The sequence below is a fragment of the Thermothielavioides terrestris genome, chromosome 3 (genome assembly GCF_000226115.1).
Source record: "Thermothielavioides terrestris NRRL 8126 chromosome 3, complete sequence".
Lineage (NCBI taxonomy): Eukaryota > Fungi > Ascomycota > Sordariomycetes > Sordariales > Chaetomiaceae > Thermothielavioides > Thermothielavioides terrestris.
In genome coordinates, this window is record NC_016459.1 from 1,485,889 (window position 1) to 1,502,700 (window position 16,812).

Below are 16,812 nucleotides of genomic sequence, written 5' to 3' on the forward strand. Positions count from 1 at the left end.
AACCATAATGTCAACCACCTCACTTCAGCCATACCCAGACCCACTCCAGGAAGGTCAGCAGGTTCTCCCTCGTCACGCCGCTATCCGGGAACTCGAGCCTCCCCCTCCGCTTCAGGCTTGTTGCCTGCACGGTATTGCTCAGGTCACCGGACTTGTCGGACCACCAGTCAGAAAACCTCAACCGGTGCTTGCGAATGTTGTATCCCAAGATCAAGATCAAAAATATGGGCAACTATCACCGGTCAGGTTATTACTGGCGCGACAACTGGAGGGCCTCCGAACAGGAAGAGGCACGGACAAACGGGGCTGGCACTCACGCTAATGTATGCTGCCACGAACTTGTGGATGTTGAACGGCTTGATGAAGGCGGCCACGCCGTTGAAGAGCATTAGGATGATGCACGCCACCAAGCCGTAGCAACCCTTCAGCCACTGGCCGTGGGACTTGTACGGGTACAGCGGGTGGTTCCGATCATAACTAGCTGCCTGGGACTCGGACGTGTTCCCGTACTGTTTGGCGTCTTCAAGACTGCGGGGCGTTTTGTCAGTTCAAGTTCAATATCCATGCGCCGGCAGATGGAAAAGGGGGCCGGCCAACAAAGGGCAAGCTACTTACGTCCTGAAAAAGCACAGGTATGTCACGCAGATGGTTGCGTAGACAAGCAGGCATGACACGGTGCAGTTATTCGCAAGCTCGTCGAGCCGCTGCGACCATGGTCAGTTCAACATAGCCACCGGACAAGACGGCGATAGCCCGCTTACCGTACCGGGCGCACCGGAGCGCCCCATGTAGGCCACCATCATCAGGGCGCCAGTGGCCAGGACAGCCCTGACTGGCACGCCCGAGCGACACGCCCGCAGTCGTCTGGTGATGAATTCCGGGCCGGTCTGGCCACGAAGGGCAAGTGTGTGGAGAACCCGGGTAGCGACGTACATGGAGTTGACGCCACAGGTGAAGGCGGAGAAGGTGAAGACGGCGTTAAAGAAGTGGGCAAGCTTTGGCATCCCGGCCTCGACAACGGCGATAATAAAGACCGAGCGAGCGCTCACCGATGTCGCTTGGCCATTGATGAAGGGGTGGTCCATCGGGACGACGAACGAGGCCGTCAGAACCGCGAGCGAGTAGAGGGTGATGACGCGCAGGTTAATCTTTCGAGCCGCCATTTTCATGCTCTCCACGTTGGCGAGTGCCCGACTCTCCGCCGCAGTGGCGGCCACAATGTCCATCCCTACGTACGAGAACAGGACGCTAGTGAACGTTGTCCTGAGCATAGACGAGAGAGAGTCAGTTATCCGGAGGGCGAATCAAGTCCGCGACGAGGGAGGAAAGCGACGGCCACCAGGATTTGCGGCAGTGGACGCACCAGACGCCAAGGAGAGTCCCGAGCGACCCCGTGAAGACCTGCTGCACCCTGAGATCCTCATCTTTGGCGATGTACGTCGGGTTGAAGAACGAATAGGGCGTGTTCCAGTCTGGAAGGCCGGCTGTCAGCACACATACTTCCCACACAGTGAACACCCGGAAAACATACAGCGGGTGCCCAACGGCTCGCTGTAGTAGGCATCGCTGCGCGCTACGGCCGTCTGTTAGTGACTTCCCCATTTTACGACCAGCAAGAAGCCCACGGACGTTGAATGATGGACAAGAAGAACATCAGCTAGCAAGACATCAAGTTAGCAACGAGAAGGCCGAGAGGGGGAGACCGGGGTTGATGGAAGACGTACGACGATGAGCAGGGTGATGAACATAAGCTTGAAACATCCGAATATATATTCAAGCTCTCCGAATACCTGTGAGAAGTGGGAGCGTCAGCAGAACTGCACTGGTGGGGAGCTCATCGGTCATCGATATTCCCAAGTGTCCATAGTCGGTGCACACATACGCGAACAGGGAACATGTTGAAAATCACCACCAGCACCAGGAACACCGAAATCCAGACAGCATTGTCGACGCGTTCGCCGACCTCCCACTGCAGGAACGTCTTCCCGTCGTCGTAGCGGAACTTGATGGCATTGGAGACCGCGACGAGCTGTTCGCCAGCGAGCACGGCGTATGCGAACCTGTTTCCTCGGCGGTTAGCGCGAGTCCCGGGGCCCAAGGGATCGCATTCGCGTACCAGTAGATCCAGCCGACAGCAAAGCCGACACCGCGACTGACGAATCGGCGTGGAAACTCCATGACTGGGGCATTGACTGGCATCAGGGCGGTCATCTCGCCGAGGCAGCTGATAACAGAGGAGATGACTGTGGGCTCTCGTCAGCACGCCCGTTTAGGCACCCAGTTATACAGCCAGAGCATGGACTGCTCACTCGTTCCCATCAGCACGTAGGCCACGACAGCACCTCCGGGCCCAGCGCTAGCCAGCGAGCTGCCGCATCCCAGAAACAGACCTGTATACGGGATTACTCAGTATTTGAATGCCCCGAAAAACACCGAGGCAGGACCGGACGAGATGTACAAACCATTTCCGATCGTGCTGTGTCACGGCCGTCAGTTGGTCAAGACACAAATATTTGCACAGCGTGTTGACCAGGGCGCGGGAGTTCTTACCCCGAAAATGCAATCATCTTCGGCCCGGGAAGAAGATTCAGTCAGCGAATACGTCCTATGGGAGGAACGGGGGCTCTGCTCGTCCTACGTTGATATGCCGCTCATGAAGCACCCGCCTGTTGGCGTGATATCAGCAACGATAGAGCACGGCCTTCCGAAGCTGGGATGCGGTTGGGCGGAATCCGTACCATAGACTGTCCCCACGAAATTCCCGCCGTTCTTCGGGAATGGCGGGCTCGTCAAAAGCATTCAGCGTGGCCTCGCCGTCGGGCTGCGGGCTTTGGTGGCCGGCATGCTGGTAGATCATCTGCGGGCTCACTGCTTCCGGCTTCTCGTAGTCCATTTGCATCGTATTAGGCGCGAGGTAGCCAGTCTTCCTGTGTAGAGGGAAACAGAGCCAATCCCGAGGACCGGTACGGCAGGGACACCGGGCGCTGTGGGTGAACAGGAGTATTATACACAGCTTCTCGCCTTGTCGCCAGTCTCAGTCGAACCCCTGCGATTAAATCGGCCTTGGTAAAAATAACTCCAGCTAACCAGACGACAAGACTCCCATGTACGGGTGTATAAGTGCCAGCCATTCGGGCGCGGCCCCCCATCCCGTCCTCCCCATCCCCATAATACACAGCGTGGCTAACTGGCCCCGAGGTTGTGCCTGGAAAGGCCTCAGTCGGCCAAACAAAACCCCATTCTTACTCCAAGGGGGACACGGGAGTTCGTGCCAGCCCACCATTAACAAATCATATGTATTGCCCAGCGTTACACCAACTTCCGTCCTGCATCGCAGGGCTGAAGATGGTCATTGCCCCGGGACAGGATGAGCTTGGTGAGTGGTCAGGGGCCAGAAGTCTACCTGGATCGGCAGTCCAGAATGAGCCACGGCCAGTCAGGTACCTACATCGATACACTACTGTGGTACATGTCTAAGCCTCCTCGGCGAGACCAAGGACGTGTCGGAGCGCTATGGGAGGGGAAGTGCTAACTAACTCTGTGTGCTCGAATTGCAGCTGCATGTGTGTCTCACGCAACCACACACACCGCCAGATAGGTATCCATCCACCTCACGTGTTACAGCAGTAGCCATGGAAGGCAGCATGCACGCAGTCCTTCCCCATTTCGAACTGATTAGCCGAGCTCGTTGATCAGGGAAGAAGCCTCAGCCCTGTGCCGCACTGTGATGGCCATTGGGCTGACCCCGCCATCAATGTAACCTTAATTTAGCGGGAAAAGCTTGGCAAGACGTGAACGACTGGTTCAGGATCATCACGGACCGAGACCATCTTTGGGACAGCAAGCCCGCGCGGGGAAGGGCACCCCCCTCATCCCCCCATGCAGCCATGCGGCGTTGGCAACCGATTGAGGAGCAGCTCCACGCCGTGAATACAACTAACCTGCAGAGCTCAGCCACTGGTCCCGCAGCGAGAGCCTGCACCCTGCCTCTCCTCTGTGTATGCAACCTGAACTGTGACTGTGTTGCACATCGTGTTCTGGCAAGCTCAGCCACGTTGGCCAATGGCTGGGTCGAAGCGGCTGAAAATCGAGAAACGAGTTCCTTGAATTCCTGCTACTTCGCTTACCATGTATGTGATGTATGTGTCTACTGTGTAATACAACGCTTCTGGGAGGGAGAGGGAGAGGGAGAGATGGAAACGGTGGGGTTGTTATCTTCCGTCTGCGCTCCGTACTACATACATAATCGAATGCAGGCCGCACTTTTTGCCCAACCGGCGTGGCTGGCCACCCGCTGGCACGCACATGCCTACCTATCGGTGATCCGTCCACGGGAAACAACAGCGCATTCGAGAAGCCGAGACGGCTCGCCGCCACCCCTTGCCAAAGTGCCTGTCGCTACTCGTCATCCCCCCCCCCCCCCCCCCCCCCACCCATCGGTCCGCAACGGACTAGTCGAGCGCCACCGCCGCCCCTTGCAGAGCCAGGACGTCGGACATCTTGAGAGTGCACAGCGAGGGGGTGAAAGGAGCACCGAGGGATTGAGGGAAAAAGGTCAACAACGCCCGAGACCGCCGGGCAGGCACAGAGGGCACTACACCGGCGGTGCCCCCCGCAACACCCCGCACCCATTCCCGCCAGGCAGAACCGTCATAAGGCTGTGTGGACCACTGCATGACGGGATCTCAACGACGCCGCCGCGAGTGACGCGTGCGTCGTCCGTGTCGCGTGTCATGGCTGCCGCGACACCCTCTGCACTCTTTCAGCGGCTGGCCAACGCATGGAGACTCCTTGCCCTCCGGAGCGACGTCGACGACATCGTGCTGGAGCTCCTGGGCCGCTTCTCCCTCGAGAGGATCTATGCCAGCGCCAGCGACCGGGTTGCCTACCAACACCTCGTCATCGCCCTGCTCTCCCAGCTCAAGACCATCTTCGACATCCAGCGCCTGACCATCCCGTCCGAGAATGCCCCACTGGGCCGGCACCTGGGCTTCCTCGTCAGCTGGGAGGTGGGCCTCCGCTCCGTTGAGTTCGTTCTGCAGACCATTGCCGAGGGCCGCGAGAGCCTGTGGGAACATCGCAAGCTGCGCGACAAGTACTTGGCCGAGTTCCTGCTCTCCGCTCTCCGCGTCCTCTCCGTCCACCCCAAGACGCCTTCGAACCAGCGCGCCAGAGACCGCCGCGAACGCTTCGCACGCATCCACGGGGCCCTGGAGCAGGTCTTCGACAGTTATCCCGGGCCCAAGTCCTTCTCGCTCGAGGTGTGCAAGGAGGTGGCCGCCCAGCTCCACGCCGATCCGGACGTGCTTATGCTGCCCCCGAAGCTCAGGTCCGAGCTACCCAACCTGGCCTCTGAATTGGTACGTGACGTGCGATGCAGTGGCACTACTCCTTACCCCTTATTGACAACCACTATTCCCCCTTTCTCCCTCCCTTCCCCCCTCCCCCAAAACAACAACGACCCAGCAACTTCCAGCCAAATTGCGCGCATGTCGGTCCAAAAGCTTGTCGGCTGATGCTTTGCCCAGTACCCCCTCCCCCCTTGCCTGCAACCGCCTTCCATAGCCGAGCTTGCACCCCCCGGCGGTTTCGGCAACTGGCTGGCCCAGCTTTTGGCCCTGCGCGACGTGGCCCAGTTCGTGCTTGCCGCGTCTGTTCAGTACGCCGCCAACGGCGAGACTCGCGACGTGCGCCTTCAGGCGGCGTCCGCCAAAGCTCGCAACGCCGTGCTGACTGCCCTCGACAACCTGCGCACGCCGCCCGGTACGTCCAAGGTCGACATGGTGGCCATTTTCAGCACCACGTTCCGCACCATCCTCCCGGACACTATCGACCTCTCCAGCCGCGACGTATCCGAACCTCCCGTGGACGAGTGTGAACTGGATGCCCTGGACGCTCTCTGCACTAGGCTCAGGGAGCGCCAGGTTACCCATCGAGTCAGCGACAGGGAAGCGGCGCACAGCATCTCGCAAGTGATCGAGAATATCCTCGCCCAGGACGACCCAGGCGGTCGCCATACTCCTGCGCGGCCGGGACTTTATGTAGTGAACTGTCCTCGGTGCCATCTGGCTGGTGCATCACAGCTGAGGTCTTCAGGAGCCAAGTTCCCTGTACGTTACCTCCCCCCCTCGAATTCCCCGGGTTGCACAGTGCGGAGGATTCTAATTACGTGTCTGTCAATCGCGCAAAGCCTGCCTCGGCGGACGCGTCCGAAATTCGCCTTCCGCCAGACTCGAAATGCGCGTATTGCAAAGAGACTATCACGCTTGCCCGTGAGGTTTCTGTCGCAAGGCGGACTTGGGAACTGGTGCGGCCCCTTCTACCAGATGCGGACACGATCAACGTGGAAAGACACCTGCCGACGCAGTTCCAGTTGGGCCCTCCAAAGCCAGAGGCCCATGGGCTGCCCTCTCCGGGCTACAGCAGCATACGCGTCCCCGGGAGCGAGAGACACCGTGAGCCTGAGCTCCCTGGCCCACCTCATTCAGCGAAGGCAGGGATGCCAAGCCCGACGTTTGGTGAGATGCATCCCCCTGGCTACCCGGGTCTCGTATCTCCCCAGTCTCCAAGCATGCAGCCGTCATCGATACACCCCCAGGTTGAACTCCCACGCCCGGGTGCGCCGGTTAACCATGGGAGGAATGTTCTGGACGAACCAGAGCACACGCTTGCTCACCCCGATCCTACCTTTCTGTCAGACCCTCCTCCGTTCTCCCGTGAGTCGCCCGCTGTGCGCGGACAAGCGGGAGAAGACGAGGCTCCTTCAATCCACACCCCAAGGACGGTCCCTATACCTGCGTCCGCGGAAAAGGGGAAGTCCCGATGGAGGTTTATGTTCACAGGGTCAAAGAAGGCCCCGACCGGTGCGTCCGGGGATTCCAGTTCTCTGTCCTCGTCGGCGTTGGAGGCACAGAAGCTGGAAGAAATCTCCCTCTCTGCATTGCTCAGCACACCAAAGACGCATGCGCGGGGGAAGCCATCCAAGAACATCAACGTCTGCCTCTCCCAGAACTCGACACTCGCTCTGTTCTGGACGCAGTTGCTGATCCACGTGTTGGACGTGAGCACGTCGCCGCCCACGATGGTGCGAGCCATCTTGCCAGAGAGCACATGCATCCTTGCGGCGGTTGGAAAGTCGCATTTGGCTTACATCATTGGTACAAGAGACCACAAGCTAACGGTAAGGGGGTATTTTCCAGACTCGGGATGCCCGCTTGTACATGTCCCATCACACGCCTGGCCATTCCCTTCTCCTCCTCTGTGTTTCTTCCCCACCACTTCCTTCTTCTTCCGGGTTGCGTTTAATTCCGAAGCAACCTTTAAGCATCTGTGCTGATATGCGACCCCTTAGTTGCGAATCGTGAACCTCATGCAAACAACAACAACAGCATCTGTGATGGAGTACCGCATACCGTCGCCGCTCTGGTGCAAGAGCATGGCCATTGACAAACAAGAGAACTACGTGGTGGTCGGGTTCGAGGACGCCACTGTCCGCTTCTTCAACGTGAGGAGCATGGAACAACCTCGCGAGGATCGTCTCCACGCAGCCACGCGCCATGGGTGCAGGACGTGCCCGCCGGTGGATACCCTGGCCTTCTCAAGTGACGGGCTTGTCCTGCTGGCCAGCATGCGGAGCCCCAAGACCGGCTGGATACAAACATACTCGTGGCGATTCCCATTCCACACGTTCCAAGAGCTCACCGCTTGTCGGTACCAGGTCCCGCTCCACGAGTCCGAGGACAACGGCGTCTCGGCCGCGATATTTCGGCCCGGCACCCACGGCGAAGAGGACCTAGTCTGCATAACGACATGGACGCAGTCAGGCACGCCGGTGTTGATCCAGCCGCACGACGGCCACAGGGCCGAGATCCGAACGGAGCTGTCTGGCCGGCACAGCAAGCTAGGAAACCGCGTGCAATGCGCCGCCTTCTCGCCTTCGGGGAGAGAACTAGTCCTCGTCAACGACAAGGGCCATGTCTTCCAGGTATCCAATCTGAACTCCAGTCCGATGGATGTCCGCCGCATCGCGAATACCAAGGAGCTCACGGCGAAGTCCGATTCGTTCGCGATGTCGTTCATGACGTGGTCTGACGAAGAACACGTCGTGCTTGCCTGGGCCGATTCGTCCAGGGCAGTGGGCTGGGTCAGGAAGATTCCCATGATGTCCAGGGTATGTTAGCTCCGTTTTGCTGCGACTTCTCGGCCGGCCACCCAATGTCAATAGGGGGCGCAAAACACCGCTGACACCGCTTCCCGCCAGAATCACTTTGCTAGTGTGGACACACCAGGACTGATCTATGAAACCTCGTCCTTGGGTGGAACACGAGAGCTGCTCGACCAGCCAAGACCGCCAATTGAGCTTGCTGCGACCGAGAGGACACTCACAGTTGGAGATGGCTATGAAGCCTCGAAGAAGTTATTGGGAGAGCTATAGTGTAGGTAACAAGTGTGTACAATAAAATGTCAAGCTCAAAAGATAGAAGGGTAGAAAATAGTAGTCTTAGTATTGTATACTCTAATGTCATACATAGTAAGACAACGAACAATGGATGAATCGCAGTCAAATTGGTTCTTGATTGACGAAGACTTTAAGTATAAAGAGAGAGGATGCTATCAATGAGGCAGGAAAACACCTCTAAATACTCTAGGCAGTCTATGTAGACAAACTGCAATAGAGCTACACATTGTACACAATTGTCTATTGAGAGCTGCAGCGAAGTGGGGCTCTGTAGGATGCAGAGACATGTACATTGAGAGAGGTGCTTCTCCTATACAGAGTGAGAGGAGCGCCAAGGTCTATCTATACTTGGCGCGTGCAGCTCACTCGGCTCGCTTACAGCGGCCGGAGCCTCGACGGAGCCGGCCACGAAGGAGTACGCTATTCTGGCGGGGATACTAGGCTAAGCGAAATGGAAAAAAAAAAAAAAAAAGAAAAAAAAAGAAAAAAAGAAAAAAAGAAAAAAGAGGACAACCACGGAAGCTTATACAAAGCATCGCGACAGACAAGATGGCCGGGAGTGGGAAGAGAAAGAGGACCTGCAACGAGGCGAAGCCAGAATGTAAGTTGCTAAATCAAGCGTCCCGTGCTACAGTGCCCTAATACTCAATATAGCACCGCTGCCTATGTCCGCCCAGGTGCTGCAGGAGGCATGGGCGGTGGCAACTGCATCCAATTCCATCTGCGACATTCTCGGCGACTTCGAAAAGTGGCTCGCCCTTGTATGGGCAAGGAAACAGATCCGGGCACGGGCAATTCAATTGTGATATCGTCGGCCATGATCTCACCCAAAGAGCTTGTAGCTTTAGCAGGCATAATGGAGCTGCCCTTTCCTGCATGGAATCAGTTCTACCACCTTTTCGACCTCGTCAGGACTGGGACGAGCATCGGCGGCCAGTTGCTCACTTACTAGCGGATGGGCTGTGTTTTTCTCTGTGCCACCCTCGATGGGATTGTCAGACGATCAGGGCGAACGATTCGTCACACTGGCAGAAAGGACTACAATGTACACACTCGGCTTTTGCAATGGCCGACACGCAGAGAAAATCCATGCAACGGGATGTTGCGTTTCGTCCAAACACTTGGTTGGTATGACAACTCTAACAGACACACAACCACGACCTATATCGCGAGATCCGGAGGGGCCTGCAGTAGGTCCCCGAGGGACTTTGCGTTGAAGGTGCTCTGCAGACTCCTGAACAACGGCTCACCGCCGTCCTTCTCCCGGATGTAGTAGGTGACATCGAGGTCCGGATTCAGCTCGGTCTGGGAGAAGCCGTTGCCTAGGTAGGCAAAGCGGTTACCGTGATACTTGATTTCAAAGTCGTCGTAGCGGGGGCTGGCGAGGGCCTCCATGTAGTGAGGGGTGCTGCCGGGCCACAGGGCTGTGACCTTGCCGGTCTTACGGTCCTTGTACCACGACTGGCACCCCGAGGCCCACACCGAGCTCTCCATGAAGGCGTCCTTCTGGGCCATGAAGTCGTCGACGGCCTCCCGGCGGGGGTCGATGGACGCGAGGCCCTCCTTCTGCCAGCGGTTGAGGAACCTGGCAAAGTACTCGCCTTGCAGCTCGATGGCGAAGATGATGGGCCCGTTGGCGATGGGGCAGTTGGGGCCCAGGAACATGAAGTAGTTGGGGAAGCCGTGCGCTGCGAGGCCCATGTAGCTCCGCGGCTCCGAGGCCCATTCCGCCGCGAGCGACTTGCCGCCGCGGCCGATCACGGGAAACCGCGGCTGGAAGGTCGTGTCGAAGCCGGTGGCGCAGATGAGCACGTCGAGCGGCCAGGTGCGCCCGTCCTCGGTTATGCAAGCGTCGGGCGTGATTTCCTTGATCTCGCCGTGGACGACGGTGACGTTGGGGAGGGTCAGACTCTCGAGGTAGTTCGGGCCCGGCTATGGAATCGGATTAGCAGGCGTACTTTCTCTTTCTTCTGGTGGTCTTGCACTCACTGTCAACCTGCGGCAGCCGATCGAGAAATTGGGAATCAGCTTCTGTGCCAGCTCCGCGTCTCCGATCTTCTGCTTCATCTGCTCCCGCATATAGTCGACGGCCATCGTTTGGGCGGCCGACCCGGTGACGAAGACCGAAAAGAATCGGGCCAGGGTCTCCTCTTTCTTCTTACGCACGTTGAGCAGGACGCCGGGCTCGTCCCGGAACCGTTGCTTCTCCTCATCTGTGTACTTGTGGTACTCCATCCCTCGGGTTGGGCAGACCCACGTGGGCTCGCGGATAAAGGTCGTAAGGTGGGCCGCAACCGGTTGGATCTCGGGGAGGATCTGAACGCCAGACGACCTGTTTATTGATGCGTCAACTATCTCACAGACAAACCGGAGCACGTGTTCTTGCCAGCCCGCTCGAGGACATACCCGTTTCCGATCAGCCCGACACGCTTCCCGGCAAGCTGGACGGTGTCGTCCCAGGCGGCACTGTGCAGCAGCTCTCCTTTGAAGGAGTGGAGGCCCGGGATGGCCGGCCAGCGCCAGTTGTTGAGGATGCCGGACGCGTTGATGAGAAAATCGCACCGCTGCTGGAGTCTCCTACCGTCGGTGGTCCGGACGTCGACGGCCCACTCGGTATTGTCCTCGTCCCACCGAGCACCAACGACCTCGTGCTCGCAGTGGATGTGCTCCCGCAGGCCGTATTTGTCGGCGAAGTCGTTGAAGTAGGTGTAGATTTCGCGAGAGGAGGCGTAGTTGGCCGACCAATCCCACTTGGGTTCGAACGAGTAGGTGTAGTTGTGCCTTGTTCACAGTGAGCTCCCCGTGCGTGTCGGTCTAGGGTTTGGGCACAAACGCTGGGACATCGCAGGCGCCTGGCGCTGAATGTCAGCAACAATCTCTCGCCTTCGCCGTCTTGAAGGCGGAACACGTACATCCGGGATATCGGTTCTCGAACCAGGTTCCAGAGATCTGGGGGTTCTTCTCGTAGATGTTGAGGGTGAAGTCGGTAAAGTAGTGCTTCAGCTTGTAAGCCATGTAAAGCCCCGACGCTCCGGCGCCGATGCAGACGACACGCATGTGCCGGTTTGCATAGATGGGTTGGTTGCGCATCTTGTGCTTGCCTCCGTCGGGTTTTCCGTTCCCATTGCCCTGCACACCCCCTTGGTTCTGGGACAGCAGCGGCTCAGGGCCTGCGGGAGAAGACATTGCAGATGATAAAAAGGTTGGTTGGTTGGGTCCAAGGTGCAGGCTGACGGTTGCAAGAGCTCAAAACGTTGAAAAGATGAACGCCCCGTTCGAGGCTGCAGTGGCTAGACAAGACACACGCTTCACTCTTTTATACTCTCCAATGTTGTCCCAATCCGGAAAAAATACCGGCTGCAGTTCTTGACATCCGCCCTCGGCCCTGTGCTCATCCCCGGCCTTCCTCCGAACAGGGTCGGCCCAACGGGGATAGAGCGGCGACGTCGACACAGCGCTGATCCATGATTAGCACACGTTCGTGTTCAGTAGTAGTGCGTGCTCTGGTAGGCTGGATTTAGAAACCGGTGAAAGACACCCTACATACACCATTGCAAGATTGGCGGAAACGCTGACGTGAGCCGAGGGGATGATGGAGGCAGAGCCAAAGGAGGGGGAGGGGGGGGGGGAGAGAGGGGGAAGGTTGAGAGAGTCCCAGCCTGACATCTGGCTTCAAGCTCATCAGCGAACGTATATTACATCCTTAATCTTAATAAACCTCTTAATAACGAAGAAGATAGGCTTAGCCCACTTAAGTATATATAGTTAGAGGGCCTAACCCCCTCTAGAACGAGTATAATAAATTAAAATAAATAAAAAACTAGGTTTTTATATCTAAGAGGCTTATTCTCCTAATCTAATATAAGCTGCTTTCTAAGTTTTATATATAGTCTAATAGGGTTTTATATACTTCTTATATTCTCTATACTATTATCTATTATTACTATTATTGTTCCCTAGTGATATAGGGTAGGGAAGAACAGGGGGGTTATATAACCTTAGTGTCTATATACGTAGATTAGATAAGGGTGCCCTACGCCCTACGTTGCAGACTTTGCAACGCTAGGCCCGATCTAGCAGGCGGTATATACTAGTGTGTTCTGCCCTATAGACACCTATTTCCTAGCGCACTACTGCTTAGATCTTCGATCTACCACTATTATCAATTTATATCTTCTTCTATTATATATCTACGGCACTTCTCTATATTAAGTGGTAGCTACGACTTACAGGATCATTGACCTATTTATTTTCTTCCTTTTTCGTTATTAATCGACTAGCCTATATAGCAGCTTAGCCGATAGTAGTAGCCAGTTGAACTATCGCTTTCTTTATATAGCGACTTGACAAGGTCGATAGCGTTGGAAGCACCTATCTCACCTTTGAACAACGGTTTAGTCGAAGAGCCTCAATCGTATAGCGGTTCTACTAATAGCGATTACAATCTTTAGCTATCGATCGATTAGTCTATATAGCGGTAGTCGCCAACAGCAATAGCTAATCAACTATCTAGTTCTTCTTATATAGTAGCGATAGCTAATAGCGATTTAAACGCCCTCTTCAATATAACGAACCTTTTAGTAGGCCCTCGTCGACTATCCTTGACCAACCTCAATTGGCCGATCGAACTAGTCAATAATACGCCTATTCGACCTAGCTCCTATAGTTTAAACTAAGGCGATAGTCAAGATAGCCAATTATATCTACAACACTCGTTCTCGTGCCTCCTTACCGGCTAAGCAGCTCTCTAAACACAACGCTACTATATCTAAGAAGATTAAAGAGACGTTACGTACTCTATAAAAAGGATTCATTCTCCTAGCTTTAAAGCTAATCGATCTAAGAGATTATACTCGTCGCAACATTTCTACTATTGGCTAAAATGATTATAAAGATACCTAACTAGGCAACGAACTTTCTTTCAAAGATACCTAGAGCGACCCTAAGGATTTAGAAGGTATTCTAAACCTTTTAAAGTATATTAAAGTCGATATTAACCGACGTTACGTTAAATAGCTTAGCTAGACTATTAGCGAATACGCCTTTCTCTTTAACGATATTGTTAATATAGTTAATAACCTTTAAGCTAATGTCGCTAAGATCTAAAACTTTCTTAATAGCCTAAAAGGCCTTTAACTAACTTTTAAGAGAGCAATATACTTTTATAAGCGTTTAAAAGATTTACTAAATGTCTTAGATCAACTTAAAGTAGCTACTACTAAAAATAAGGAGTATATCTATAAGGAAGTTACTTAATAGACCTAGTACTAAGAGGACCTCTTTATTTAATATATATAAAATACTAATGATCAATTAGGTAAGATTAATAATATTATTACCTAATTAGTTGCTAAAAAGTTATTAACTACTCCTATATCAACTATAAGACCTTAGCTATATACCTCTATAAGCTAGAGCAACAATATATTGTTATTATTATTATTATTATTATTAATCTTATACCAAAGAGGCTCTAAGCGCCCCGCTACTATAGGCAAGTAGTCCCTCCACCTCTATCTACACTACTTATATATAGCGCCTATACTACGTTCCCGCTATATAAGACGAGCCTCTCTAATTTCTACCTTCTAACTTACTAGAACTTACCTTTCTAGCTTAGTAGCGTTGGAGATATAGCGGCCTATATAGCTCTTTACGTACTACTTACTTATATAGTGCGCCCTTAGCGTAAGTGCCCTAGTCGCCGAGGGTGTTATATACGTTAGGAGGGCGGCTAGAGACCAACCTTCCTACGCTTCTTCCTCTTTCTACGCCTCTTGCCTATACTATTACTTTCGGGGCCACCTATAGGAGGCTTCTCTATTATATAGCCCTAGCTACTATATACCGACTATACGCCTAAGAAGCTCTCTGCTACACCTTTATATCCTACCTTGCCCTCGACGTTTAGCTTAAGTATAAGCTAGTATTTATATAGGCGCCCTATACGTATTAGCTACCCTATAAAAGCTTATACTCCTCTCTTACTCTTAAATAGTGTAAATAGTATATTAGTCTTAGACTATAGGCCTTTCTATAGCAATTGCTAGATCTTTATAGTATATCGCTAGGTAGACGATGGTCTTTAGCGCTTTGCTATAGCGATATAGCAGTATAGACGTATTTAGAACTCCTTTCTAGAATAGGAATTGCCTTAGGCCAATAGCCCCTATATACGCCTATATACCTTAGCGGGGTAACCTGCTAAATTGTAAGCCAAGAGCATGCCTTACCTAGGTATAAGCCTAGCTCCGTTTCTATAGCATAGAATCAGAATAACCCTGACCCAGGGCTATAAGCCTGATCCTAGGCATAAGCCTGACGGTCCCTGACGACTCTGACAACTTTTAGCCCTGTAGTAGGGCTCTATAGGTGCCCTGGACAGATGCCTAATAGCTTGTATAGACCACTAACCGGATGCACTGTAATTGGTAGAATGCGCATTGGATGTGCACCTATTGCAAAGCTAAATACAGTGTATCCTCCACCGAACTTTCTGCATTTTTCCAACTGCCTATACCAAGCCTTGAACCTATGTCCTGACCTCTTTAGTAGAAGCAGTGGAAGTGTAGTGGAAGCTGTGGAAGTGTGGTGGAAGATCCAGATTGTGGTGGAAGATCTGGCTGTGTGGTGGAAGCTGTGGAAGTGTGGTGGAAGATCTGGCTGTGTGGTGGAAGCTGTGGAAGTGTGGTAGAAGATCTGGATTGCAGTGGAAGATCCGGCTGTGTGGTGGAAGATCCGGATTGTGGTGGAAGATCCGGATTGTGGTGGAAGATCCAGATTGTGGTGGAAGATCTGGCTGTGTGGTGGAAGCTGTGGAAATGTGGTGGATGATCCGGCTGTGTGATGGAAGATGCGGAAGTGTGGTGGAAGATCAAAGATACGGAAGAGTGGAAGATGCCTCTTCTCGAGTTCACTTTCTATATTCGGTATACTATTTGCAAAAATAGAAGTTGCAACCTGTTGGAAGTGCCATTGTGATGATTGGAATGGAGAGGTTGTGGTGTTGATACCTGTAAGACCTTCTAAAGTTTCTGAAGGACGCGTTGTGGATATGGAAAATTTTTGCAATGTATCTTCCACCTAAATTTGTATGTATGTGACATCCGTGGCTACAAGTGTTGTCAGGGACCGTCAGGCTTATGCTCAGCGTCAGGGTTAGAAGCCTGTGCTAGGCTTAGGACCCTGTGCTAGGCTTACAATTTGCTACAGTTTCCCGCTAAGGTAAATAGGGAGCTCTATACTTTGCTAAAGCCTTTATATACTTATAATATCTAGGGAGAGGGCTCTAGGCTATATAGGTTAGCAACTTCTCTATAGTACGCCTTTCCTAGTTTCTTTATATCTATATAGTATATTTACTATACTCTATATACCTTCTACTCTTTTATAGTGACTATATCTATATTGATATAGAGCTAGAGCTTCTAAGGCCTTTAGCCTTCGTTATCGCTACTCTCGCTCTATACCTCTTCTACTATTGTAGAATAGTATAAAAGGAGCTACTCCTTAGTCTATACCTACCTCTAATCTATAGATAACTCCCCTATAGCTAGCCCTAACCCTAGGGTATAATATATATAGCGCCTCCTCTTTAGCTTCGACGCTACCTTTGTATATATATTGTATAGGAGCTATATAAGCCCTATCTTCTAAAGCCTCTATTTAGTATATACTATCTAGCACTTGAAGTAAAGGTCAATAGGAGGTATCTATATCTTACTTTCAAGGTTATAAACCGATATAGCTTTATATATACTAGCGACTATATAAAGACAACTCGACTATATTACCCTAAAGCTATATATAATCCCCTATAGGGTTCCTCTAACTAATGTCGAAGTATACTAAGCCACTATTCTATACAAAAGGACGCTCTTTATAACCTTTATATAGATTTTCTAAGCTTTAGTAATATATACCTTATACGTCTTTACTATAAGTCTTATAAAGGTGAACTTCTATATAGCTATCTTCGCTTCTACCGCCTTTTTATACACTTTAAAGGAGAGTTTATAATCTAACTATACGCTTAGGAACTTCGTTAACTCTACTAGGGCAAGCCCTAGCTAGCTCTCGCCTAAGATATTGACAACCTCTATATATAGCTACTATACCCTTATAAAGTAAATAAGCTTGCTCTTCGCTAATTTGAACTATATACCCTATACTATAGCCCACTTCTTATATTTACTAAACCTCTACTCTAGTATATAGTAGTACATTAGTATATCCTATCTAAATATAAGGAGGTTAGTATTATCTATATATCTAACTACAAGCTTAAATACAGAGCTTCTTCGCACTTAAACGCTGATTGCGAAGGAACCGTTGAGCTAAAATCGAATCCGACA

The 16,812-nt window shown here is 52.5% G+C and overlaps 5 protein-coding genes across 5 annotated transcripts; 1 reads left to right on the top strand and 4 right to left on the bottom strand.

The window, feature by feature from the left end:
* Positions 1–19: 19 nt before the first annotated feature.
* On the bottom strand, positions 20–1,163 carry THITE_2051579 (uncharacterized protein; the record flags this gene model as incomplete). Its single annotated transcript, XM_003654064.1, has 4 exons — positions 20–232; positions 318–528; positions 616–704; positions 762–1,163. The coding sequence occupies 4 exons, from the start codon at positions 1,161–1,163 to the stop codon at positions 20–22; spliced, it is 915 nt and encodes a 304-aa protein (XP_003654112.1).
* A 121-nt stretch (positions 1,164–1,284) lies between these two features.
* THITE_2049540 (uncharacterized protein) lies at positions 1,285–1,793 on the bottom strand (the record flags this gene model as incomplete). Its single annotated transcript, XM_003654065.1, has 4 exons — positions 1,285–1,472; positions 1,532–1,573; positions 1,630–1,657; positions 1,725–1,793. Coding segments are annotated over 4 exons (327 nt in total), but the record flags the coding sequence as incomplete, so codon positions are not given.
* A 41-nt stretch (positions 1,794–1,834) lies between these two features.
* On the bottom strand, positions 1,835–2,391 carry THITE_2051761 (uncharacterized protein; the record flags this gene model as incomplete). The annotated part of the gene is made up of 3 exons (XM_003654066.1): positions 1,835–2,060; positions 2,117–2,243; positions 2,310–2,391. Coding segments are annotated over 3 exons (435 nt in total), but the record flags the coding sequence as incomplete, so codon positions are not given.
* Positions 2,392–4,733: 2,342 nt separating this feature from the next.
* Positions 4,734–8,434, top strand: THITE_2050653 (uncharacterized protein; the record flags this gene model as incomplete). The annotated part of the gene is made up of 5 exons (XM_003654067.1): positions 4,734–5,369; positions 5,529–6,110; positions 6,191–7,180; positions 7,352–8,170; positions 8,261–8,434. 5 exons carry the CDS (start codon positions 4,734–4,736, stop codon positions 8,432–8,434), a joined length of 3,201 nt encoding a protein of 1,066 aa, XP_003654115.1.
* Positions 8,435–9,619: 1,185 nt separating this feature from the next.
* On the bottom strand, positions 9,620–11,548 carry THITE_2050573 (uncharacterized protein; the record flags this gene model as incomplete). Its single annotated transcript, XM_003654068.1, has 6 exons — positions 9,620–10,390; positions 10,448–10,790; positions 10,865–11,032; positions 11,069–11,239; positions 11,292–11,310; positions 11,371–11,548. The coding sequence occupies 6 exons, from the start codon at positions 11,546–11,548 to the stop codon at positions 9,620–9,622; spliced, it is 1,650 nt and encodes a 549-aa protein (XP_003654116.1).
* Positions 11,549–16,812: the final 5,264 nt, after the last annotated feature.